This window comes from Rattus norvegicus, chromosome 18, assembly GCF_021556685.1.
Source record: "Rattus norvegicus strain SHRSP/BbbUtx chromosome 18, alternate assembly SHRSP_T2T, whole genome shotgun sequence".
Lineage (NCBI taxonomy): Eukaryota > Metazoa > Chordata > Mammalia > Rodentia > Muridae > Rattus > Rattus norvegicus.
The window spans coordinates 51,992,652-52,020,533 of record NC_141551.1 but is presented as its reverse complement, the minus strand read 5'-3'; the positions used below and the strand labels follow the sequence as shown (position 1 = coordinate 52,020,533).

Here is a 27,882-nt window from a genome sequence, read left to right as displayed (position 1 = left end):
GATGCTATAAGCTTTGTATGAGACAAGTGCTCTGCCACTGAGCGCCATTCCAGCCACAGAGAATGCAGCTCGAAAATGGGCAGTGGGGCTGGCAAGACGGTTCAGGGGGTAAAAATCATTCACTGTGCAGCCCTGATAACTGAGTTTAGTTCCTGGAACCCATGTAACGAAGCTGGTGGCTTGCAACTGTTGTTCCAGCACTCCCATTGTGAGATGAGAAAGAGAGACAGAGACAGAGACAGAGAGAGAGAGAGACAGAGAGAAAATAACAGGAAACTCTGCCTCATAAACAAGGAAGAAGGAAAGAGCAAACTCCCCAAAAGTTATTTTCTAATATCTATATGCATACTGTGATACCTGTGCTCTTGTGCTCATGCGTGCTCTCTCTCTCTCTCTCTCTTTCTCTCTCTCTCTCTCTCTCTCTCTCTCACACACACACACACACACACACACAATTAAGAGAAATAACAACTGAGAAATGAACAGTAGATTTCAGTAAACACCTCATGTGTACAATAAATTGGAAAATTGATTCTCATCTTCATTCATGTCTCTTCATGGGAGCAGTTTGCCACCTCCTCACTGTCCCCTTACACAAAGCAGGAGTTTGTTGTTCTTGTTGTTCTTGTGTAAGTAGAGGAGTAGAATTGCAAACCCCTGAATGCACTTGGCTATCCTAGTGATAGGGGCTTTTGTTTGGGAGGGGACTGCGCATTGGCAGTTAGGGAGGTTAGAGAGCAGTTACTGAGAGTGTGCAGAAAGCACAGGCTGTCCCCCTTTTGCCGAATATCACTTGCATCCAGGAAGGAGAAACTGCTGTCTTCTGTACAGCAGAATCTTCTCTTTTCTTCTTCACACCTAGTGTACTGGCTGTGCTGTTGGCAGTAAGCAGTCATTAAGTCAATTCCTGCCCCAGAAGCTGGAGCAGGTGTAGTCTCAGAGGCTTTGCAGATAGCACCATAGCTTTCATGTTTCCTGTCCACTGGATGCTTGCCTGCCGTGAGCCGTGGTGGTGAGACTGTACTTTCCTGTATCAGGTTCCTGATACTTCACATAAGTTCCTTTAGAGGAGACAGATATTCAAAAGAACAGAACAAAACACATAGCCATAAAAGTGAGGCAGATCTCGTCTGCACACAGGGAGAGCGAGATGAGCCCCTGCTCAGAGAGTTCTGTATGAGGTCTCTGGGATGTGAGGGAGTTGGCATCATGAGTTGAGTCTAGAGCCCTGCTGGTCACACATGACTTGAGTAGATAGTGAAATAAAACTGATAACTAACAATGTATTCAACACTGAATGATGAAATAATCATGGTGGACTAACATGCTGGGCTTACCACCCCATTATTTTCTCTTGTCTCCCACATTTGCTGCCCCTCTCCTAACTAGCCCCCTTCTTTCATTAATGTCTTGTGTGTGTGAGAAACCCAGTGAGTCGCTTTAAAAAAATCTTTTTTGTTAGGTTTTATAACGTGCGGGTGTGCACGCGTGTGTGTGCACTGCACATGTAGCAGTGAGAAGACAGTTATTAGGAGTCAGTGCTTTCCTACCACGTGGGTCTTGGGAATTGAATTCAGACTTGGCTGCAGGCACCTTTATTTGCTGGACCATCTTGTTGGGCCCCCAGTGAATTAATTTCACTAGGATTGCTTAAAGGATTGAGGGGCGTTTGTTTACAGGAGCACAGAAACCATAGCAGTCATTATACTTCTGAAGAAAATCTCTCCTTTCTCCATCAACCATTAACTATGTATAGAGTCCTCAGGGAGTGGTGGGACCCCATGCTTTCCTCCTTTTCCATGACAGGGTGTTGACAGGCCCCATCTTGTGCAGAGAGACATACTGATCTAATGGCCATACATAGCCACATCCTGTCTGGAAGTCACTGTTCCATTGCTGTGTCCTTCTGTGATATTCCCAGGGCAAGATCGAGATCTCCATCCTGTTCACGGTGGGCATTCAGCAGTTGTTAATTCTCAGTACTTTGATCAGTTATGGGTCTCAACAGTCACTGCTGAACCCCTCAGAAGGAAGTTTCTCTGACCAAAGCCACCACCAGCCCCAGCAGCATTAGCAGCAGCAGGAGCAGCTGTTTGCACAATGCTTCGTCATTTACTCTTTGTAGAAGCATGCACGTGTGCATGGGCTCACACACATAGAGTGTGTGTGTGATTCATGTCCACTTTCAGGGTGTTTCCCAAGAGTACATTCTCTTGTATAACCATGGTACAGCGATGTAATTGCCATCAGTATCATTCTAAGCCGCTTTACTAATCAGAAAGTAAATGAAAGGCTAACTTGGATGGCCCTACTGTGAGACACTGAGACTGAAGTGGGAATTAACTGTGCCTGTTTTCTTTTAAAGGGAAAAGCTTGTTGGAGCTCGGAGGAAACAATGCCATCATTGGTAAGGCTGCCCCATTGGCTTTGCTTTCTGTTCAGTTTGCTGTCGGCAGCCATTGACTGTCTGGTGCCTGCATAGGAGCTCATCCTTCCTATGCTTTGCCTGTGACCCAGTTCCCATCTTTAGGACATGAACTTGGCTGGAAGGAGGATGGAGCTGGGAAGAAGCAAACCGGATTGGTGTTGGGAAAATGTTTTCTGGGCCCTTGAATATGGGCTTGAGACTTCTGTTGTCTCTAACATGGCATTACTTCTTCATGCTTTTTCTTCTCTTGTTTTCTGGAAACTGGCTTTGTGTTTTTCTAGAACAATCGATTGTTTCCTAAGTGACTTGCCGATTTCTTTAGGTTTCAGACACACAAAGTTGACGTTTAGTTGCATACTGGGGGCCTTCTTGTTAGGAAGGGACACGCCCCTCTTTTGCTTCTTAAGATTTTGTGCGTGCGTGCGTGCGTGCGTGCGTGCGTGCGTGTACATGTGTGTTTTCAGGTGATTGTAGGCACCTGAGAAGCCAAAAGAGGGCATCAGATTCCCTGGAGACAGAGTTGTGTGGTTGTGTGGTGCCTGACATGGTTGCTGGAGACCAAATTTGTGTTCTCTTCAGGACAGCCCTTATACTGCCGAGCCTAACTGCCATTCAGTCTTCTTCTGTAGCACAGGGTAACGATGCCTTCTGTCTGAATGGCTGGAAGGAGGAGGCACTTAAAGAGAGTGCTGTGCTCTGAGACCTAATGTCGAGACCACAGTACAAAGCCTCAGGAGTGCACAACCCTGGATTTGGTCCCCAGAACTGGGAGAAAGAAAATAGAATAGTGGAATACAGGAGTCACGGAAGTGGACAGGAAGTCTAGTCTGTGCGTGAGATGCGTTCTTTCCGTCATCCTGATTGGAGGATGCTCAGATTAGATGGTGATGGTGATGGCATAGGAGGGACAGCGGCTGTCAGGCACAGAGGGCCCAGGAAGCAGAGAGGATAAGTAATGGATCACCGCTGTAAACCCGTTAACCATGCAGAGATCGTCCCTTTCTCCTTCTGAGGGCAAGCTTTGGTTGTCCTCTGCAGCAGAGGGGGGCTGTCCCATGGAGGAACAGGAAGCTTTGTGGCAGTGGGAGTGGACTGGAACAGGGGAGCACCCAGATGGTGGTGGAGCTCATGGACCTTCATGGTGGCCATAGCAAGGGGTCTGTGCAATGGATGGGAGGTCCAGCCGAGCCTCAGTTTCCCTGTGTACCTGGGTAGAGTTCGAAGACCCCCTTGCTTTGTCATACACTCTTCTCTGGAGAGAGAGTGTGGCTTTCCCTTCGGACGTGTGTGTACCGTGAATCTTCAGTTTTGGGGCGGTCCTGTCGATGCGGCTGTGTTTTCCGAGGGCACTGTTTGATAAACTTAGATAAGCTTTGCCCACTGCACACTGACCGCACACATTTGCACTTCATTAAGCTTTCGAGGACGCCGACCTCAGCTTGGTTCTTCCCTCCGCTCTGTTTGCCGCCGTGGGAACAGCCGGCCAGAGGTGTACCACTGTGAGGCGACTGGTGAGTGTGTCCACATGGTGCCTAAGATTGTCCTTTGTCTGTCTTCGAATGTAGGTATGTGCGTGTCTGTGCATGCTCTGTGTGCTGTGTCCTCGCAGGCCAAGGGGTGTCAGGTCTCCTGGAGCTGGGGTCATAGGTCGTAGGTTCTGGCAACCTAACTTGGGTTTTCTGGAAGAACAGCCAGGGCCCTTTAGCTGTTAAGCCACCTCTTCTGCTTTTAAACTTCAGTTTAATGAACTCTGTCTGTAGGAGGCATAGAAGTGTTGCTAGAAAGATCTATTCCTTAAACATGGATGGCAGACACGTGGGTTTCCTTCACTTCTGTGGTGGTGGCAGATGTTAACCTACCCTGAGCTGCACTGGGCTCAAAACCGACTGACAGAAGCCGGCCTCAGGCGGCACCAACTTTGAGTCAGACTTCGTGGCAGATGTGACCAATGTCTTACAGGGGCTGAGACAAGTGACAAGTTAAATTCTAAACAGTAGTGTTGCTTTTTTTAATAAACATTTCAAATATTTTGTTTGGTCTCAAGCCTCAGATTTGACTTAATGTTATATGGCTTATTGAAAACCAAATGCTCTTAACGATTATGTATGGTTTGAGCAGAGGTGGTAATGTGCACCTATAATCCTAGAACTTGGGAGGCTGAGGTCTGAGAGTCCTTTGAGCCCAAGAGTTTGAGTCTAGCCTGGGCAATATCTTTAACATATGTCACATGCACATGTACACACACCCCCACTCCCTCCAACCCCTGCCCCACTGTCTTAGTCAGGGTTTCTATTCTTGCACAAAACATCATGACCAAGAAGCAAATTGGGGAGGAAAGGGTTTATTCAGCTTACACTTCCACATTGCTGTTCATCACTAAAGGAAGTCAGGACTGGAACTCAAGCAGGTCAGGAAGCAGGAGCTGATGCAGGAGCCATGGAGGGATGTTACTTACTGGCTTGCTTCCCCTGACTTGTTCATCTTGCTCTCTTATAGAACCTAAGACCACCAGCCCAGGGATGGCATCACCCACCATGAACCCTTCCACCCTTGATCACTAATTGAAAAAATGCTGGAGCTCACGGAGGGATTTCCTCAAAGGAGGCTCCTTTCTCTGTGATAACTCCAGCTTGTGTCAAGTTGACACAGAAAACTAGCCATTTTACACACACACACACACACACACACACACACACACACACACACACACACACACGAGTCTATATAAGGAGGTGTTAATTAGCTACAGAGTGGGGGATATGGGTGGTTTAATCTATATGCTAGATTGAGTTGGGTTTCAATTTAGAAATATAACCTTGATTGGTTGGTTGATTGATTATTTATTTATTTATTTATTTATTTATTTGTGCTATAGTGAAAGACTAGAACTAAATAAGTTTTAGGTATAGAACCTGGCTATCTTTACATTAAAAAACTGCAGTTGGATCACCAAGGGACCGGCTTTGTGTTATTTTCTCTCATTCACAATTATTGTGAACAGATGTTATGTAAGATTGATTTCTAAATCAGACCAGAGTGAATAATAAATGACAATAGGGTCTTAAGACTAATTTATTTGTGTGTATGTGTGTGTATGTGCATGTGTATGTGTATGCATGTACATCTCATGTGTCCTTGGTACCCAAAGAAGTTAGAAGAGGATGCTGAACCCCCTGGGACTGCAGTTACAATTGTGAGCAGCCATGTGGGTGCTGGGAACTGAACCCAGTCCTCGGGAAGAGCAGCTGGAGCTCTTAACCTCTGGTCCATCTCTCCAGCCTGATGATATAGTCTTGAGCTTTCTTATCCTTTTTATATTGTGTCCTGAATAAAAAAAAAATCTCATAATAGAAACTTATATTTTAACTTACATATACATTAAATTGTAGGAAACACGCAAGCCAAGAAAGGGAACAAGGATTATTAGAAGTAATTATATCCTGTAGCAGCTCTCTCCTGTAATCCCTCCGCTGGGAAGGCTTTGGCAAGAGCATCTTAAGTGTGAGGCTAGCTTGGGCTGCATAATGAAACCCTGTCTCAAAAATAAGATAATTGCATGGTAAAACGTAAAATTCTGAAAAGCTGCTTGACACACTTTTTAGTCTTGAAGTAAATATGTGTAGCTATGCTCTGTATTTAGTGTTAAATATTAAGGAATACAATTAGTCATCGCCTAGATTGACTTCCATGGTGACAGGGATTCATATGGAAAAAAATTTCAGCATTCATTAGCCTTTCCATGACTAGTTCCTAAAGTAACTGTTCACTTGTTATGAGGAGACTAACCCAGACAACTGGGAGATTGGGTAGTTTGGTAAATCAGCCTCTCTCTCTATACCCCCTCTCTTTTCTTTCTTTTTTTTTTTTTTTTTCTCGGAGCTGGGGACTGAACCCAAGGCTTTGTGCTTGCTAGGCAAGTGCTCTACCACTGAGCTAAATCCCCAACCCCTACCCCCTCTCAATATATATATGTATATATATGTATATATGTATATATACACATATATGTATATATGTGTGTATATATATATGTATGTATATATATACGTATATGTGTGTGTATGTGTGTGTGTATATATATATATGTATGTATGAATGAGCTAGGGTAGGATCTTTATATATGTATACACAAGTATATAGAATATATACTCTGTTCTTCTATACATAAAGAAAAGAATATAGCATGAAGTATATTGATATCCTAGTCTACTGCTGGCTGGAGACCTTCAAAACCTGAAACTCAGTATTTTTGGTGACTCATTTGAGGTTGGTTCAATTCAACTATGAGTCCCATGTTTGCTGAGACTCACGGGTACAGTGTGGGACAGGTTTGCCCATGTTAATTAATATGCTAAGTTCTGTACTAAGAAAAAAGGAACAATGGATTTGTGTAGCTTAGCAGGTCAGGTTCTTAGAAGCTTGGTATAGACATGGTTTAAGGTGTTGTTTGAGTGGTTTTGGGGGGTGCCTTTTGTTTCTTTGAGCCAGGGTCTCATGTATCCCAGGCCAGCCTCAAGTTTACTGCCTAGCTGAGGATAGCCTTGAACTCCTGATTTTCCTTCCTCTCACTCTCAACACTGGGCTTATAGGCATGCAGTGTACCACACCTGACATATGTGGTGAAGGGTCAAACCCAGGGTTTCTTAAATGCTAGTTTTTTTTTGTTCTTTTTTTTTTTTTTTTTTTTTTTTTTTTTTTTTTTTTCGGAGCTGGGGATCGAACCCAGGGCCTTGCGCTTCCTAGGCAAGCGCTCTACCACTGAGCTAAATCCCCAACCCCTAAATGCTAAAAGAACTTATGATCAACTAACCTGCGTGTCCAGCTATGGTTTATGGTTTTATTTCAACATCCACCTAGAAGAAATGACGATTTACATGTAGTTAATATTAACACTAGAAACCATTCAATTAAAAGTGTGGTTTTAGTTTGCTTTCGGAGACTTTATTATCCTGGTAGTTACTAATCAGTACTGTTGAAGACGTTATTCACTCTCTTAAGCCTTGTATACTCACGTTGCCATTCTCCTGATGTCTGTTCTTCACGTAGTTTTTGCACGAAAGCATCCATGATGAAGTTGTAGACAGACTGAAAAATGCCTACTCACAGATCCGTGTCGGGAACCCCTGGGACCGTGAGTAGCTTGTTCTTTTATTAAAAAGTTATTCCCTTTTAACAGCTGGTGTTACGTGTATTTCTGACTTTCTGAGTTGGAGGTATGGTGCCTTTTCCTGGAGGTCTGAGCTGCATTCTCCTAGGGTAGGATCTCATACTTGACATATGGAAGAGTTGGGGTCCTCGTCGGATGGGTTCCCGATTGGATCAAGTGATGGCTGAGTTCTTTCTCTTTTTACTGCTGCTATCCTTTCCAAGCTCCCATCATCCCCAGGAAAAGTGCGAGTTCCCAGGCTTCCTGCTCCACTGCCTTCCATAGCAACCAGAGTAGCTGCTAAGAAGTACTCATGTCTGAGGGCATGGCTGTGTGAGCCTTGAAGCCGTCACTCAGGAGGAGGAAGAGGCTGAACCAGTTGGTCTCTGTGAGTTTGAGGCCAGCGAGAGCTACATAGTGATATCCATATTAAAAGGGGCGGGGCTCTACGTGGGCCTGGGAGGATGGCTCAGGGTTGAGAAAAGCAGGTACTGTTCTTAGAGAGCCAGAGTACTTGGTTCCCAGCACCCATATCAGGTGATTCACAGCTGCCTTTTATCAGGGGTCTGGGGTTGAGATAGTGTCTCATAGTGTAGTCCTGGCTGGCCTTGAACTCACAGAGACCCACTTGCCTCTGCCTCCTAAGTGCTGGGATTAAAGACATGCACCACCATCTTTACAAGCATCTTAGAACTCCAGCTGCAGGGGTCTGATGTCTCTGCAGGCACCTACACTCATGCGTCCCCGCCTACACACAACCTACACACACACACACACACACACACACACACACACACACACACACCAACCTACACACACACACTTAAAAATAAAAATAAATGAAAAAATATAATTGACCCTTCTGTTGGGACACCCCAGTGATGTCACTGCACTTAGACAGAAGTCCACACTTCCTCTGGTGCATGTTCCCAGGCCTCATAATGTTGCCCCTGCCTTCCACCCTGCCGAGTGTCCACTGGACTCATGTCCCCTTGGCCCCTATCTCCTGGGGCTTCAGTTTGTCAGCTTTCCAGTGTTCTTAACCATTCCTGGCTCTTGGCTGCTGTTATCCCTGCTAGAAATAATCTTTGCCCTGGCCTTTCCATGGGTGACTGCTACACACTTGCAGGGGCCGAACTCAATTATTTCAGTGGTTATTTCAATGGTCTCGTTTCTGGCAACTGGTCAGTCTACCCTGTTGAACTGTGCATTAGCCACAGAGATTGTAATGGTCTTCAAGGGTGGACACACTGCCATGACCATGGCACTCTTGTGTCTTTTGGGCATCGCTTTGGTTGCTAGCCATTCCTCTAAAGTAGGGGTTGACCAGCACATTTGGCTTGCTCTCTGTTTATGTTTATGTCTCACAGCCATCTCTGCTCATTTGCTTATCGGGGCTGGCAGCTCTGGACTACAAAGGCCGAGTTGAGTAGTTGTATTGGAGACCATGTTCTTGGTACAGAGCTTAAGACGTTAAGCATCTTGTCCTTCACAGAAAAGAATTACTGATTGCTGCTCTCAACTGAGGATATAGGATGGAGGGGTAGCCTGTTAGTTTGGAAAGCCACTGACATAATAAAATGATGTTACTGAAGGCAAAATGAAGAGTGTCCCTTTTCTCTCCCCAGCCAATATCCTCTATGGACCGCTCCACACCAAACAGGCGGTGAGCATGTTTGTGCAAGCCGTGGAAGAAGCAAAGAAAGAAGGAGGCACGGTGGTCTATGGGGGCAAGGTAATGGGAGCGGTGGGTAGGTGCTGGTACCTTTCTTCCTCTGAAGCACAGACATCACTGATTAAAACCGGTGAAGGGTCCCAGAGAGCCACTTTCTTCTCGCCATCTCTCTTACAAGGGAAAAGAGTTTTGAGGAATGGTGGCAGAAAATGCATGACACACAGGAGTCAGTCACAGTTGCCTCTGCTGGTCCCTAGGACTCTGTGTGGAAGGGATCTTGCTGTGCTATAGCTCGTAAGATACTAGACTAGTTACCCAACAGGATGCTGTGTTAGAGAAGTAATTTACCTGTGAATGCTGGTTTGTTTTCTCCTGGTAAATGTAGGCAAAGGTGATGTACTCTGACTCCTAGTCCTGAAAAGGGAAAGCCACTCTCTTTTAAGATTATTTTTTGTGTTTTTATTTTCATCTACTTAAGGTCATGGACCACCCTGGCAATTATGTGGAACCCACCATTGTGACTGGTCTTGTCCATGATGCGCCCATTGTTCACAAGGAGACTTTTGCCCCAATTCTCTATGTCTTCAAATTCAAGGTAAAAAAAAAAAAATGAAAAGACTCAAACCATGACAGAATCAGATTTAGGCAAGTGTTAATTCTTGGCTTTCTTCTGTGCATAAAACTATGTTTTATGAAATAATCTTTGACCTGATCACAGTAAGACCAGAAACACTAACGGCTCCTGTTCTTTATCCGTCTAGAATGAAGAAGAGGTCTTTGAATGGAACAATGAAGTAAAACAGGGACTTTCGAGTAGTATCTTTACCAAGGATCTGGGCAGAATCTTCCGCTGGCTTGGGTATGACTTAGTCTGTTGACCATGTATGTAAGTCTGACATGGTGGTGTGAGTGATCGTGTTCACAGCATGAGCCCGAGTGTCTGTGCTTTGTTCTGATTTTATTTCCTGTGTGTCCTCATTGTTCTCTCCTCACACACACAGACCTAAGGGTTCAGACTGTGGCATTGTGAACGTCAATATTCCTACCAGCGGGGCTGAGATCGGCGGTGCGTTTGGTATGTAGAGACTCATTTTCCCTTCTTAAGAAATGCCTTTATGTTTGGTTTTAGGACTGAGCCTGGGGGTCCTGTATGCTGGGCCAATACTTTCCCATTGACCTAGAGCCTCTGCCCATTGCTCCTTTTCTACATTGAGCAGGAAAGAAGAGTAGTGTTCATCTTTAGAAATTGTCAAGAAGTGGAAACACAAGGTGGGAGGTGGAGTCACACGCCTTTAATCCCAGCAGAGCACTTGGGAGTCAGAAGTCAGGTGGATCTCTTATTTTTGAGGCTAGCCTGGTCTACAGAGTGAGTCCCAGGACAGACATGAGTACATAGAGAAACCCTATCTTGAAAAACAGAGAGAGAGAGAGAGAGAGAGAGAGAGAGAGAGAGAGAGAGAGATACACACACACACACACAGAGAGAGAGAGAGAGAGAGAGAGACACAGAGAGAGAGACATACAGAGAGAGAGAGAGAGACAGAGAGAGAGAGAGACAGAGAGAGAGAGAGACAGAGAGAGAGAGAGACAGAGAGAGAGAGAGACAGAGAGAGAGAGAGACAGAGAGGCAGAGAGAGAGAGACAGAGAGAGAGAGAGACAGAGAGAGAGAGAGACAGAGAGAGAGAGAGAGAGACAGAGAGAGAGAGAGAGAGAGAGACCTGTGGTCAAGCATGCCCGGAAGAGCATTCCCTCCAACACTCAGGTTCCCAGCAGGTCCTCATCTTCCTTCTGCTTAGGTTTGTTCAGGGCCCTTAGCCTAAGATATATGAACCTGGAAATTCAGGATTTTTTCTAGGCAGAAGTTCCCAGCCCCAGAATGGTTAAAAACCTCTACTTCAAATCAAAGCAGGGAAACAGTGCATTGCATAGTGGGCGTAGGAATTGACCTGGGTGGTGGGGAAATGAAGTAACAGCAGAGCACTGGAGAGATGGCTCAGCGGTAAGAGCACTGACTGCTCCTCCAGAGGTCCTGAGTTCAAATCCCAGCAGCCACATGGTGGCTCACAACCATCTGTAATGGGATCTGATGCCCTCTTCTGGTGTGTCTGAAGACAGCGACAGTGTACTCATACATAAAATAAATAAATCTTAAAAAATAAGAAAAAGAAGGAAATTTCAGGCATATATACAGAAACGCTGGTAGACTTTGCAGTCTGATGGAGGGTCAGCAGCAGCAGCCTGGGAACTGAGTGCGTTTATTATCGCTAGTGTGGACAGGAGGAGGAGCAGGTTGGCTAATCTTCACAGGAAGAACTCCTCAAGGTTGCCTTCTGGTCTCTACACTCGTGCTATGGCATGAACACTCAGGAACACACATGTACATGGACACATACACAAAATAAAATACAAACCAGCTTTTGGTAGGCTGAGGCAGGAGGATTGCCATAAATTTGAGGCCAGCCTGGACTGTGTACCAGGCCAGCAAGACGTAGATTGAAGAAAGAAAACAACAAACACAGCACAAACTAGTAAACTCATATTGCCTACCAGAGAGAGCCTTCCCACTTCCCTTCCACCCAGCTTTATCCTTTCTCCCTCTCTCTTTAAAGCTCACACATGAAAATCAAGTAAGCAGAAGACCAACAAGACAAAAAAACACCACCAAAACGTAATAAAAACTCTGAAGACCCTGTGTAGCTCACTTTGGTTTGCAAACTACTCCCGAGCATGGGGCCTGCTGTGGTCTGGCTGCTGTGGGCATTGACACGCCACTGAAGGAGATGGGTTTCTCTTTGCTGTCCTCTCTCACTATAAATAGTTTCTTGGTTATGGGTGGGGCCTGGTCTTCATGTCCCTGTTTTTGGAGCCGGAGTCCCTTCTGGTTTGAACCTGTGGAGGTTTTGTGTGTGTGTGTGTGTGTGTGTGTGTGTGTGTGTGTGTGTGTGTGTTCTCTGTGTTCATGCGTGCGTCAGTTCTGTTGTACCTGGGAGACTTTGCTCAGGATCACCCACCCCTCTGGTTCTTACAGTTTCCCTGCCTCCTCATCAACGTAGATCTCTGACCCTTGAGGGAAGGGGCTTGATGACATCCTTTTGTTTGGCTGGTTCCTCCCTCCCCCCAAAGGCGTCTCGGAAGCTTTGGCTGGCCTGGAACTCTGTCTGTAGACCAGGCTGGGCTGTAACTCACAGAGAGCCGCCCGCCTCTGGTGACATCCCTTCTAAGGCAGGGTACTCCAGAGTCTGCAGTCTCTGCATTGCTCAGTTGTGGCTCTCTGTATTGATTTCCTTCTTCCTTTTTTCCCCCTTGTTTAGACATTTTAAGATTTATTGATTTTTGTCTATGAGTGCTTGCTAGTATGTATGTATGTATGTATGTATGTATGTATGTATGTATGTATGTATGTACAGTGCCCTGGAACTGGAGTTAAGATGGTTGTGAGTTGCTCTGTGGTGCTGGGAACTGAACCTGGGTCCTGTGCAAAAGCAGCCAGCACTCGTAAGCACCAAGCCCTCTCTCCAACCGCCACTGCCAGCAGCCTCTCCCATCTTCTCTTCCACTTTCTTTTGCTTTTGTGGGGAATCCTTCCATATCCCAGGCTGATCTTGAACTGAACTCATAATTCTCCTGACTCAGTCTCTGAGGGTAGGATTAAGGTGTGTATTGCCCTGTGCAGTGGGCTGTCTTAATCCTAGCGCCCACTGGATGGATGTGAGATGACTTTGTGTTTCTGTAGGAGGCGAGAAGCACACGGGCGGTGGCAGGGAATCTGGCAGCGATGCCTGGAAGCAGTACATGCGGAGATCTACGTGGTAAGGAAGGCTCTGGGGAGGAGGGTGTGGTCTTGCAGCCTTTGGGATGGGCAGCTGCTCTCCCAACTTCCAGTTTTGTCTTTGCTCTGTTTCTCTGACTTTACTTTTCTAGAGTGCAGCTACCTTCTTTTTAGCATGTGTGCTACACTGTAGGTTAAGTACCACTAATGCTCCCAAATCTGAGGAACTCTGGCTCGGCATGACCTGACGGGGGAAATGTCCACATGGTCATGTGATGAGCAGCAGGCACAGTGGAGGTATCACCAGGAGTGTGTACAGTTGAGGCAGTGTACAGAGGCGTAGGAAACAGAAATGGACTTCATGGTGAGACTTGAGTCCCATCCACTGTATAGTCACGTATTCCAAAATCAGACAAAAGTGACTCCCATACATTTCCAGTGAAAGACTGTGCCTTCAGCCTTCTTGTCCAGCACAGCAACTGACTGAAATTTCCTTGTTGGGTTCTGTTCCAGAGGTAGGGTGGGGTAGGAAGGAGCAGGACCCTGGGTCACTCAGCAGGAAGAGAGAGGTAGAAGGAGCTGTCCTTTCCATTTCTCCTGTCATGGCATTCTCTTGCAGAGTGAAGCAAGAGAGGAGCTTGGGGTCTGGCCTACAAGCTTAGGGGAGGGGGGGACCAGTTTGGAAGTATGAGCAGGACTCTGGAGGCCAAGTCACTAGGATGTTTGCAGGATCACCCAGGGAGCCTCCTTCTGGAGATGCTGGCCTGGGACTTGTTTTACCTTCATTGTATTCTCTCAGAGCGTGTTGGCTCAGAATACTTCTCTCAGGAGAAATTCTGTGATGGTAACTAGTTTGGGAAAAGAAAAAAAGCTTTAAAAATTACTATGTTTTTACCAAAATGAGAATATTTTCATTTTCCCTGATAATGCAATCTAAGAGAGAAAGTTACATCGCCCATGTTCTTGTATTATGATCAAAACAAAAGGCGATGTGCATGTTCCAGCCGTTTGTGCTGGTCTTTTTCCACTGTAAGGAATCACACTGACATTGTTTTGTATACTGTTTGTGTATTGTTTGTTTTACCAACGTGTAAGTCATTACTATGAGCGGACTGATGTTTTTAACATTATGAAAGGGTCGTATATTATGTGTACGCTGCCATTCATTTTCCTTCTCTTCCCCAGTACCATCAACTACAGCACGGCCCTCCCTCTGGCTCAAGGTATCAAGTTTCAGTGATACTGGTTGGTCACTTAGCCATTCCTGTGACTGCTCTGAAGACGCCCAAGAGGACTCTGACTTTCCCGGAATAAATGATCGATTTGAGTACAGCAGTGCCTACTCTCCAGTGATCAAACCCCTGACTAAATCAAGATATATCCATTTATCAAGAATTGAAAATTAAATATTTACAACCTAGCTACATTTAGCAAAAGTTTGGTGAGTTTTTATGTCACTAATTACTTTTTTATTACAGCCAATCATCTCTTAGTGAAGTACATGCCATCATAGGTGGCTGGGGACGTGGAAAATGGAATAGAGAGGAAGAAGTCTTTGCAGTAGAGACATGACGGCTGTCTTCTGAGCAGTGCTGAATACTCATGGTCTCTTCCTGGCAGGGCTTGAAGGGGAGAGGTACCCCTCATATGCTGGAGACCATAGCACAGTTTCATGTACATGATTTGCTATGTTCCAGATGACAGTGGGTCATCGTTGGGTGAAGTCAGTTATTTAACACAGTTGTGAATGGTTGCTGGGCATGTGTGACGTCCTGGGTTCAAATCCCAGCACTGCAACAACAAGAATAATGCCCTAATGACAAAGGGATGTACAGGGTAGAGCTTCTTTCTTGTCCCAGGACTTGCTGGGAACTTGGGGACTGAAGTTGCTCATGAAAGCACATCTGGATGCCTTGAGTCACCTCAGACTATATGCCAGAGCCATAGGCTTCTGCAGCTGCCCGTGGGTTTCTTCTGAGCCTACATGCTCTCCTGTGGTGCTGTCGCTCTGTGCTGCATAGCACTCACCACTGGGCCTGCTCCGCCACACTGGGCTTGTGGAGAGACCTCTGGGGAATAGGACAGTGTAGGCAACATGAGTCAACATGGTGTGGAAAGATTTGGATGATAGAAGTTTGGGGGACTGATTTAGTGTGGGGAAGAAGCAGATGAAACTAATTAATATATTAATTAATACAGTAATATACATTTATGTAATTAAATTTGCAATAGAATTGACTAAAAATTAAAGGGGCCGTGAATATAGCTTGGTCAGGTAGATTGTTTGCCACTCAGTGCCTGGGGTTCCGTCTCCAGCCCTGCACTAGATGAGTACAAATATATAAATTTAAGTCAGATCTATTATACAGTTATAAATGCATGTCCCTACTGCTCCATTGTCACCCATGAGTAGCATTGAATTGGGCACATCCTTGCCATCGCTGGATACAATCCAAGCCAGATACCGATGATGGACCTGAGTGTGGCAAGGTCAGTGAGGATAGGAAACAGTCTATGAAAAATGGACAGTGCCGCCAGTCACTGGTAAGAAACTGACATGGCTTGCTAAGGTCTAGAGGCGGGTTCTGAATCATTGCTATGGCCACAGGACAGATCAGTCTTATGCCACACAGAATGCAGTGAGCTGGCCAGTGTCTAGCGCCTGCATTAGAACTATTTTTTTCTTCTTGAGGCAGGCTTCTGGTTTTGGCCAGTGAGAGCCTGGGTTTATAGATGTGTGTCGCCGCCCAGCTTTTTATTCTTTAAAGCAAGAGAACGTGTAATTTTGAAAAAAGCTAAAGAGGAAAATGAGGTTGGCCTCCATATCAGATAAATGGGCATGGCGGCACACACCTGAGATCCCAGCACTTGAGAGGATCATGAGTTCTAGCCCATCCTTGGAAACCTGAGCTCGAGATCGTGTCATGATAAACAAAAGAAAGCAAAAATACAATTGGGATGTGCTGTAACCCTGGCTGGCCTTGAACTCTGATCCACCTGTGTCTGCATCAACCTCCCCACCCAGAGCAGGGATTAGAAGTCAGCACCATCACGATTGGCCACTGCTCATTTTGCTCAAAAACTTTCCACTTTCAGTTAAATGTTTAAGGAGCTATGATTATGTGGCCATCCATGACAGTGACATCCATTCAGTGTTCTGAAGGTGATGAGGAGCTAGAATCCTGGCCAGACTGACTCTGAAAGTTCCCTTTGGAATTTCCTAAGTTTTGTGCATTTCTATTACAAGGGCTCTATCTTTGTCAGTGGTTTTATTAAAACTTTTGCTTCTAAGTTGTCTATTTTCTGGTTTAAAAGAAAAAGATTATTTACACATGTGAGTGCGCATGCACGCGTACATGTGTGTGTGTCCATGCACATGTGCGGGGTAACATGTGATGGTTGTCCGTTTTACATAGAGGCTGAGCTGATTTAGCTGTTCTTCATAGCCACTGTGAATCCTCCATGTGTCTCTGCCTCATGAGCTGTGGTGATTACAGCAGTTGCTGTGCCTACCAGGTGTCTGTGTGAGGGCCAGGGCCCAAATCACTTCTGCTTGTGTGACAGGTGCTTGACCAACCGCCATCTTCCTAGCCCTGCCTATTAATATATTTTTATGAGTATGGGTCTTTTGTCTAGATGTATGTCTGCACCAACCAGAAGTATGTTGGAACCTCGGGCCTGGAGTAAGAGTTATGAACTGATGAGCAGGCGCTAGAAATTGAACCCAGATCCTCTGGAAGAGCAGCAAGCGCCCTTACCTGCTGAGCCATCTCTCTACCCCATTTAAATGCAGAGTCCAGGCTGGCCTTGAACTCACTACATGGCTGGCAATGACCTTCAGCTCCAGATCATACGGCCACTTCTCCAGTGCTGGGATGACAGCTGTACACTACCGTGCCAGTTTAATGCAGTGCTGGACATGGAAGCCTGTCTCCAGGCCTTGAGTGGAAGTCTCAATTGTCTTTGTGGTGTCGGCCAGCAGGTGTCGCTGTTGCTCGTGCCATGTTAGAGCAGGTGTGTTGAGCTGACTAGGTTCTAGGAGTCATTCTGGAAGTTTCCAGTCACTGCTCCACTTCCATCAGCTTCCTTACCTCCCAGCATACTTCTGTTAGCTACACAGATCACCTGAGTTTCCATGGGATAAACCCCAAATACCTGTTTCTGCATTTTAAGACTAGGATTAAGGAGCTAGGGTTAGAGTGCTTACCACTGGTCCTGAGGCCCCAAATTGGTTCCCAGCATCTACACTATGTGGTGGCTCACAACTCCCTCAGCTCCATCTCTAGGAAACCTGATGTCCTCGTCTGGTCTCCACAGACTCCCAAACATGTACGTGGATATGGACTAATTCGGACAAACACATAAATCTAGGAAAGATGTGTGATTAGATATTCCTGTCACTTTCCTCTTCACAGTGATTTCAAGTGAGGTTAACCCATCTGAACAGCTCCGTAGGGAATTCTGCTTGTTTGATTGACATTTACAGGGAGTCCAGGCAATTCTCAAAGCACTAAACTATTATCTATGTAGTTTCCATGAAAGCACCGGGAAGCAGAAGGTATGAAGAGGTTATCATATCCTCCCAAACTGCAGCTAAACAAGGTGGTTATCTGCTATTTGGGTGTTGGGAATAGAATCTGGGTCATCTGGAAGGGCTACCAGTGTTGTTAACCGCTGGGCCAAATTTCCAGAACTTGCCCCACTCCCTCCTTAAATGTTTGTATTTTATTTTATGCTTGACATTAGCCAACAGAGAAGTGGTTTTTTTTTTTTACTTTATTTAAATTTTAAAAATTACATTTATTTATTTTGCATGTGCACATATGTTAAAAAGGTCAGAGAACAACTTTCAAGAGTGTGTTTTCCTACAAATAATGACAATTTCCTGTGAGATTATACAGCCATCAAAACTGGGAAATTAGTATATTACTACTGTGGTGGTTTGAATGAAATTGGCCCCCGCAGACTCAGGGAGCGCCCTCACTAGAGGAACAGCCTTGGTAGAGTAGGTGTGTCTTTACTGGGAGAAGAGTGTCATTTCGGGCAAGGCTTGAGATTTCAGAAGCTCAAGCCAGGTACAGTGGCTCAGTCTCTCTTCCTGCTGCCTGCTGACCCAGATATAAAACTCTGTTCCTTCTCAGCACCGTGTCTGCCTGCCTGCATGCCGCCATGCTTCCTGCGAAGATGATAATGCACTAAACCCCTAAACTGTAAGCCAGCCCCAATTAAATGTTTTGTTTAGAAGAGCGGCTGTGGTCATGATGTCTCTTCACAGCAGTAGAAATAGCTGAGGCAACTGCCAATGTGTCAGATCTAGTCTTTTGAGCCTATTAAACTTTGGTTATGGTCCCAGCAACACCTCTCTGTGGTGGCCTTTTGTCTTGACGTTGTGGCCCTGACTTTGGAAGTCACAGGTGACTCTCAGCGTTGGTGCTTCGTACCACTGCTGCTATCAGGTGGCGTGTGATTTCCATTTGTCTCTGAGAATGACATTAGTTTTTAAGGAGGCCTCTGCAGCAGCAGCATCCACCGTAAAGTCTTTCCCTCCCTAGTTGTATTGTGCGCCTTCCTTTGTGTATTCTGGAGCATGGGTGTGTGTGTTTGTGCGCATGTGAAGGTCACACGTCAACTTTAGGTGTCATTTCAACCTTCCATCTTTTTTTTTTGAGACAACAGCTCACCATCTTGGAACCCACCGAGTAGACGAGATTGAATGTCCAGTCAGAGAGAGCCCCGAGATCTGCCAGGCTCCATCTTGAGCAGTCTAGAGTGTAGCATAACGGCATGCCAGCTTCCCCTGCCTCCCATGGTTTCTGGGGCTCAAACTCAGGACCTCATGCTGGCAAGGCAAGGACTTTCCTCATGGAGCTATCTCTCCAGCCCCTCTGTTATGTATTTAAACATTAGATGTCTGGTATCAGCAAGCTTGTTGATGTGAGGATGCTCTGCCCTGGGTCCTCATCTTGGGCACACATGCACAGTGGCATTTATTCCTAACTCTTTTTCTATTGGCAATTATGAGCTTACACCAGCATATTCAGGTCTAGTCCAGCACCAGAGGGGCCATTTTAGCTCCATCCTACTCAGTATCTACAACTCTTATTTCTGATATAAGCTTAGCTTCCATAACCCCTGATCAATTTTTCCATTGGTAGCTCCCAGAGTTCCCTCCTCGTGTCACTCTGGTTCTCACAGCTGGGCACGTCCTCAGCGCTCGCCGTCCACACCAAACTCATGATCTGACCCTTTATGCCCAGTTCCCCTCACTCAGCTTGCCTTCTGAAACTTCCAGTGGCGGTGTATGTGACTATGCAGTCCAGTAAAAGAGATGGAGCCGCCCCCGCCGTAGCTGCCGCTGCTCCCGCCGTCACCGCCTCCGAGAACATGGCTGTGCCTCCCACATATGCTGATCTTGGCAAGTCCGCCAGGGATGTCTTCACCAAGGGCTACGGCTTTGGCTTAATAAAACTTGATTTGAAAACGAAGTCCGAGAATGGATTGGAATTTACTAGCTCAGGTTCTGCCAACACGGAGACCACCAAAGTGAATGGCAGTCTGGAAACCAAGTACAGATGGACCGAGTATGGGCTGACGTTTACTGAGAAGTGGAACACAGACAACACCCTGGGCACTGAGATCACCGTGGAAGACCAGCTTGCTCGTGGACTGAAGCTGACCTTTGATTCATCTTTCTCGCCTAACACTGGGGAAAAAAATGCTAAAATCAAGACAGGGTACAAGAGGGAGCATATCAGCCTGGGCTGTGATGTGGACTTTGACATCGCTGGGCCCTCAATCCGGGGCGCTCTGGTGCTTGGCTATGAGGGTTGGCTGGCTGGCTACCAGATGAATTTTGAGACCTCGAAGTCCCGAGTGACCCAGAGCAACTTTGCAGTTGGCTACAAGACGGACGAATTCCAGCTTCATACTAATGTGAATGATGGGACGGAGTTTGGTGGCTCCATTTACCAGAAGGTGAACAAGAAGTTGGAGACTGCTGTCAGTCTCGCCTGGACCGCAGGAAACAGTAACACTCGCTTTGGAATAGCAGCCAAGTATCAGGTCGACCCTGATGCCTGCTTTTCGGCCAAAGTGAACAACTCCAGTCTAATTGGCTTAGGGTACACTCAGACCCTAAAACCAGGTATCAAACTGACACTGTCAGCCCTGCTGGATGGCAAGAACGTCAATGCAGGCGGCCACAAGCTTGGTTTAGGACTGGAATTTCAAGCATAAATGAATATTGTACAATCGTTAATTTTAAACTATTTTGCAGCATAGCTACCTTCAGAGTTTAGTGTACCTTTTAATGTCATATGTTGGGGATGCGAGAGTTAATCGATACCACGTTAGACCTCCAGGCTAAGGATGACTTGGCTTTAAGGTGTTTACCGTTTCAGAGGTACAGCGGAAACCCCATTCCAGGAAGGGTCCTTTTTAGCTGTAGGCGTGGGCTGGGGAGGAGCTCCTCTAGAGATGCCAGGCTACAAGTGGAAGCTGGGAACGTGTGGACCCTTTGTAAATCTGTATCCAGTCCGCACATGAAATTGTGACTTCCTGAACATCAAACCCTGGTGTCCCGATCCTGTCTGCTCAGAAGCATGTACACACCTACGTGAAAGGGACGTTTTTTTTTTTTTTTGTTTTTTTTTTTAATCAGATGGTCACGCCCTGTTCCCATCGTGCCCTGTTCCCATCCTAGCCCATCAGTTACCTGTTTTAAACCAAAAGTAGTCTTTAGGGTGTAGTTAGCAATTTCTTTTGTGCCATTTTAGGGTGGAGAGGGTGGGCATGATGAAGCCAGTCATTCAGGACTTAATTCTTCCTTGTGTTGTGGTGTGGTTTTCTTCCTTTCTTCTATTTTTTTTTAATTCCTTTTTCTTTGCCATTGCACCAGAGTATGAAATAGCTTCCAGGTTCTCTGGCTCAGAGCTGGGCGGGTGATTGTGGTCACACCCTGACAACACTAGGGATCTCAGCTGACTCCTCTCGTGGCCTCACCACTATTTTTAGCAGTTTAATGGGTACATTATAGAGTCTTCCATTTTGTGTGGAATTAGCTCCTCCCCTTCAAATGCTGTAATTAACATCACTTAAAATAAAACTTGAATAAAATACTGAAACCTCAAAAAAAAAAAAAAAAAAGAGATGGAGCCAAAGTGACTGGGGTTTCCTTGTATGTGGACTTTTTTCTTTTGTTTTGAGACAGGGTTTCTCTGTAGTCTTGGCTGTCCTGGAACTTTATCTGTAGATCAGGCTAGCCTTGAACTCTACCTCCTGGATGTTGGAATTAAAGGAACCCACCCGTACATGGGACATAGGCAGATTTTTTTTTTTGAGTCAGAATCAAAATAGTGCCAGATTGTCCCTTGTCTGCTATGAAAACGGGCGAAATGCTTGTAATTTCAGTCAGAACAGGGGGCTAGATGGCAATGGGCACATGTTCTTGAGATGGGACACCCATGTTTCAGGTACAGTTGCCTAAAAGGGGCTGAATTACCTTAGAGAAATAATCTCAATTTATAGTTGATAGGATATGATAGTATGTACCTTTAATTTTAGAATTTGAAAGGCAAAGGCAGGTATATCTTTGTGAGTTCAAGGCCAGCCAGGTCTATATAGTGAGTTACAGGACACCCAAGGCTATGCAGAGACCCTGTCTCAAGTAAACCAACACCCACCCCCTTAAAAAACCCAACCATAATCATTATCACCATCATCACGTCTCTGTTCTTATTGTAATCCAACCGAGCCAGTCCACCTGTGACGTCACCGTGGGGCTGAAATCAGCCATGAGCAAGCCATGCCAAACATGCCCGATGACCTATTTAGTCCCTGGAATCTGTGTCACGGTGGAAGGAGAGAACCAACGTCATAACGTATGCCAGAGTTCACTGTATCCTCACCAATATACCATACACACAACAATAATAAATAAACTGTAAAAGGTCACCCTTCAGCTTCTTACATTGTAAGAGCTTCTGTGTCTCTTACATTTAGGCCAGCTGGGTCATAGCTCTGTTCCCTTTTCTAGTTGCACATGTTTCTTTGCCCAGGCCAGGTGACATTTTGAGTCTCTTCCAGACCAACAGTTCAGTGGCTGTATTCTTTACACACTGATGATCCAGGTATGCCTCCAGCTACCACATAGACACTATCTAGAAGAATGAAGCAGGCTGTGCGTTTCCAGGCAGAGTCCGTGTTATAGGGAAGTATTTTAGCTGCTCCCACAGGCCAGAGAAAATAGAGGGGAAACAGGATTGTTCCCCCTTAACTAGCCCAGGTAGAAGCCACCAGTGTAAGCCAGTGCCAGGCCCCTGGCTTCTAGTTGCTCTCTTGTACAGTTGAGGATGGCTCACCACCGTGTGTGGGTTATAGGGGGTGAGTGGGGCAGAGCACAGCTTTTCTGTCTCAGAGGATGGTCAAAGGTGGCTCATGTTCCTTCTACTCTTTCTGTATTGGCAGATGTTAGTCAAGCGCAGTACAGCCTCATGAACGCATCTTTATTTATGGAAGATGTTCATTAGTCAAGAACTCCATGTTGTATGTTGAGAGGGTAGAGTGAGAGGGTAGACCTCAGTGTGGGCTGGGAGTACATTCCTCATGCTGTCCTTCTGTCTGCCAACTGAGCATTTACTTAGAGTCTTCTATCACCTCCCAGGACAGTGAGCCATCTGCTTACCGAAGCATCCTACTATGGAAAATTCAAGGTTGAATAGGAAAGAGGAAAAAGGAAAAGAGGATTGTGGACAAGCAGGCAGCTGCTGAGGTTAGGGCTGTCAGAGCTGGGAACCCTGCAGTGGCCACTGGGAGACCACAAAGCCTGTCTGCCTGGAAAAGACCGATAAAAGAGAAGTGGATACGCAGAACAACAGGGTCGAGGCCAGCGCTGAGTTTCCAGTTGCCTTCGCTTCCTTTTCTGTACTGAGTGGCTCAGTGCTCCAGGCTACTAGGAGCCCTGGATTTGTGCTATGATTCCCAACATACATACATACATACATACATACATACATACATACATACATACACTTCTTCAAGATATTTGTGTCTGAAGTGTTGTAGGACTGGGAGACAGGGCTCCAGACCATTCTGTGTGGAGCTAGGCTTGAGCTGTATAGACAGATGCGGTCACCCCTGATTCTTTAAGTAAATAGGATCTAATGGCGACTTCATAATTTGGGTTAGACCTAGATCTGTGTAACAGATCTAGGACTTGGGCCATCAGAGCCAAGTCTTCTGATTGGAGAGAAAGGGTGGGGTTTTAGGTGCATGGGCCATTGGAGTAACAGCCAGGGACCCACCTCCGGTGACTGTGGTATCCCCCTCAGGAAGTCCTAGAAAAAGACTTTCTGGTTCCTGATGCCTTTCCAGGTTCTCTCACTGGGACTCTTTAAATTGAATTACTCACACAGTCAGATTGGCAGCGGAGAAACACGACAGAATTTTATTAGCGTGTATCTTGATGACCCGAGGCAACAGTCATTGGTGAATGACTCCACTGTCATAGTCTACTTATCGAAGGAAAAACTATTTTTAATTTTGAATGACAAAGTTAAAGGACCTGAAGGCTCTGGGACTTCAGGCTATGGGAAGTTATTGATAGATTAAAAAATAGCAAAGTTGTGATGTAGCTTTTTGGTGGGGTCTCCTGACTTGGAAGGGTCAGTATTAACTTTTGTCCTTTCTAGTAGAGACAGGAGGAGAGAAGTCTTTGCCACACTGTGTTCTGCTTTGCAGCAAGGGTAGGAAGGATGGACAGCTTCTCTCCAGAGTGTTTATCGATTGACTCCACAACTCATAATAGTCCTGTCAGGCTGGTGAACTTGGAGGCTGTCCCATGATTCAGACCTGAGCTAGGAACCTGGTTGGTTTTGGATTATGACAGGCCAAGCAGTTATGCAGTGAACTCACAGTGCTCACTGAATTGTTTGGTGTTCACAATGCAAATCCAAGCGGAAAGAAATCTGTGTTCCTTCCCGTAATAGATCAGGTCCTTAGGCTGGAAGGTGTGGAGGTCATGTGGAAAAGTAGGAGGAATCCCTACTTTTGAGGACTCTGAGGCACATGGGACGCCTGCCCCAAGGCCCGTCTGATCAGAGCAATAACCTTCCATTTGTCCCTGTTGTGATTCCCACCTGACAGATCAGCTTAGCCAGCGGAACCATGAGCTGTGCAGGAGGACTCAGGGGGCACCTGAAGGAAGCTTCACCTGGGTTTGTTTCTTGTTTCATGTGTCTGCATGTGTGTGTCTGTGTATATGTATGTGTGTGTATTTATGTGTGTTTGTGTGTGTGTTTATGTGTTTGCATATTTGTATATTTGTATATGTATTTGTATAGTGTGTGTGTGTGTGTGTGTGTGTGTGTGTGTGTGTGTGTGTGTCTTCACAGCACGGAAGGTTACAGAACATTTCTCATGACCATCTCCATGTTAAATTCAAGCTCTCCCTCTCTTTGCCTGTGACAGCTATGTATATACTTATATTTTTTTCACTTATTAAATGAGCACTCTCTGGGGTCAGACCCTTGTCTAGCTTGGCCATACACTTGTGAGGTAGCTGGCACATGATGTGGAATTAGTTAAGCGTTGTTGACTAGTAGAGCAAGTTGGTCCCTGTGGAGGTTGTGGTAGAATCTGTGGTGGAGATGGATCATTTTTTCCCTCAGTGATCATCTTCCCTTTCTCTTATGGTGGGTACATGGCTAGAAAAGAGTCAGGTCTTTCAGCTGGAAACTATGGAGGCCATGTGGTGAAGTAGGAGGAATTCCTACTTGTGAGGACTCTGAGGCACATGGGCGTCAGCTCTGGACTGCCCACCCCGAGGCCCATGGGACCCAAGCAATGACTTTCTGTTTTACTTCAGTTGTGATTTTGGCACTCTGTTGATCGTTTGCAGTGAGGTTCAAATGTAACAGCACTGCATATTGTATTTATTTATTTATTCATTTATTTATTTATTTCTAGACAGAGTTTCACTATGTAGCCCTGGCTAGTCTGTAACTCTGTAGACCATGCTGGCCTTGAACTCACAGAGGTCCACCTGCTTTGACTCCCAAGGACAGAGATTCAAGGTGTGCACTACCACACTTCAGCTCTTCCTTACTTTTTGAGATAGAATCTCATGCTACCCAGGCCGGTCTCAGATTCACTGTGTGGCTGAGGATGGCCTGAATGGATCTTCCTGTCCCCACCCCTTAAGTGCTGGTGTACAGGTGTGCACCACTATACCTGGTTTAGGAGGTGGTGGGGACAGACAGCAGAGCCTAGTGTACTCTATCGACCAAGCCACACCCTTCTGTAGGTGGCAGTGGATGGTTGCAGGTGATGAGGGGACAGTGGGGGAGAGGTTGGTCTGTGAACCTCAACTGAATGGGAAAAGGCTTTTCTTGTTATTAAGTGAATAATACATTTTTCCCCTTATAGGAATGCTCATTAAGCACAATCATATAATTGGGAGTTTTATCAATCTCATCATACATAGTTGTGGATCATTAAAATAAAAACATTTCTCACCGAATGACCCTGGACCTTAGAGACAGATGGTTGGGTTATTTGAAATCAGACTTTGTGTCCCAACCAACATGCTGTAAACTGGGAACAAGCTGCTACATCCCTTGATGTTTAGAAGTAGTCCTTTGGAACTCAAGCGGCAGGTCCCCTGCAGTCCAGACACCGCCCGGAACTGAAGGGACCCAGTCAACAGTTCTCGCCACCCAAATCCCGTGGGAGGGAGAGCTAAACCTTCAGAGGGGCAGACACGCCTGGAAAACCAGAAGAGACTACACTCTGTCCACATTTCTGACTCCAGAGGAAAACACCTAATGCCATCTGGGACCCTGGTGCACAAGGGCCCTAGGAAAAGGCTGCACAGGCCCTCCTGGTTGCTGCCCTCATGGAGAGCTCAAAAGCAGCCCCCGACCACGAGCAACTTGAGCCTCAGGACCACAGGTAAGACCAACTTTTCTGCTCCAAGCGACCTGCCTGGTGGACTCAGGACACAGGCAAACAGGAACAGCTGAAGATCAGTAGACAGGAAAGACTACACGTCCGAAAGCAGAACACTCTGTTCCCATAACTGGCTGAAAGAAAACAGGAGAACAGGTCTACAGCACTCCTGACACACAGGCCTATAGGACGGTCTAACCACTGTCAGAAATAGCAGAACAAGGTAACACCAGAGACAACCTGATGGCGAGAAGCAAGTGCAGGAACCCAAGCAACAGAAACCAAGACTACATGGCATCATCAGAGCCCAATTCTCCCACCAAAGCAAACACTGAATATCCAAACACACCAGAAAAGCAAGAACTAGATTTAAAATCACATTTGATCATGATGATGGAGGACTTCAAGAAAGACTAGAAATGGAGGAAAACATAAATGAACAAGTAGAAGCCTATAGAGAGGGATCACAAAAATCCCTGAAAGAATTCCAGGAAAACACAATCAAACAGTTGAAGGAACTAAAAATGGAAATAGAAGCAATCAAGAAAGAACACATGGAAACAACCCTGGATATAGAAAACCAAAAGAAGAGACAAGGAGCTGTAGATACAAGCTTCACCAACAGAATACAAGAGATGGAAGAGAGAATCTCAGGAGCAGAAGATTCCATAGAAATCATTGACTCAACTGTCAAAGATAATGTAAAGCGGAAAAAGCTACTGGTCCAAAACATACAGGAAATCCAGGACTCAAAGAGAAGATCAAACCTAAGGATAATAGGTATAGAAGAGAGTGAAGACTCCCAGCTTAAAGGACCAGTAAATATCTTCTACAAAATCATAGAAGAAAACTTCCCTAACCTAAAGAAAGAGATGCCCATAAACATACAAGAAGCCTACAGAACTCCAAATAGATTGGACTAGAAAAGAAACTCCTCCCATCACATAACAGTCAAAACACCAAATGCACAAAACAAAGAAAGAATATTAAAAGCAGTAAGGGAAAAAGGTCAAGTAACATATAAAGGCAGACCTATCAGAATCACACCAGACTTTTCACCAGAGACTATGAAAGCCAGAAGATCCTGGACAGATGTCATACAGACCCTAAGAGAACACAAATGCCAGCCCAGGTTACTGTATCCAGCAAAACTCTCAATTAACATAGATGGAGAAACCAAGGTATTCCATGACAAAACCAAATTTACACAATATCTTTCTACAAATCCAGTGCTACAAAGGATAATAAATGATAAAGCTCAACATAAGGAGGCAAGCTACACCCTAGAAAAAGCAAGAAACTAATCATCTTGGCAACAAAACAAAGAGAAGAAAAGCACACAAACATAACCTCACATCCAAATATGAATATAACAGGAAGCAATAATCACTATTCCTTAATATCTCTCAATGTCAATGGTCTCAACTCCCCAATAAAAAGACATAGATCAACAAGCTGGATATACAATGAGGACCGTGCATTCTGCTGACTACAGGAAACACACCTCAGAGACAAAGACAGACACTACCTCAGAATGAAAGGCTGGAAAACAACTTTCCAAGCAAATGGTTGGAAGAAGCAAGCTGTAGTAGCCATTCTAATATCGAATAAAATCGATGTTCAACCAAAAGTCATCAAAGGAAAAATCCACCAAGATGAACTCTCAATCCTAAATATCTATGCTCCAAATACAAGGGTACCTACATACATAAAAGAAACCTTACTAAAGCTCAAAGCACACATTGCACCTCACACAAGAATGGTAGGAGACTTAAACACCCCACTCTCATCAATGGACAGATCATGGAAACAGAAACTAAACAGAGACATATACAGACTAAGAGAAGTCATGAACCAAATGGACTTAACAGATATTTATAGAACATTCTATCCTAAAACAAAAGGATATATCTTCTTC

The 27,882-nt window shown here is 45.5% G+C and overlaps 1 protein-coding gene and 1 pseudogene across 2 annotated transcripts in view; both read left to right on the top strand.

Annotated features, from left to right (window-relative positions):
- Aldh7a1 (aldehyde dehydrogenase 7 family, member A1) overlaps positions 1 to 14,456 on the top strand; it is a 32,332-nt gene extending 17,876 nt beyond the window's left edge. The window contains 9 exon segments of the mRNA NM_001271105.1: positions 2,366 to 2,407; positions 3,845 to 3,939; positions 7,475 to 7,559; positions 9,203 to 9,309; positions 9,728 to 9,844; positions 10,011 to 10,108; positions 10,251 to 10,324; positions 12,984 to 13,059; positions 14,205 to 14,456. Of these exon segments, the coding sequence (NP_001258034.1) occupies positions 2,366 to 2,407; positions 3,845 to 3,939; positions 7,475 to 7,559; positions 9,203 to 9,309; positions 9,728 to 9,844; positions 10,011 to 10,108; positions 10,251 to 10,324; positions 12,984 to 13,059; positions 14,205 to 14,259 (749 nt within the window). The 3' untranslated portion in view covers positions 14,260 to 14,456.
- A 4,900-nt stretch (positions 14,457 to 19,356) lies between these two features.
- Positions 19,357 to 21,964, top strand: Vdac1-ps11 (voltage-dependent anion channel 1, pseudogene 11; annotated as a pseudogene). The gene has a single exon (XR_015642978.1). The product of XR_015642978.1 is annotated as a voltage-dependent anion channel 1, pseudogene 11, transcript variant X2 (transcript).
- The last annotated feature ends 5,918 nt before the right edge of the window (positions 21,965 to 27,882 follow it).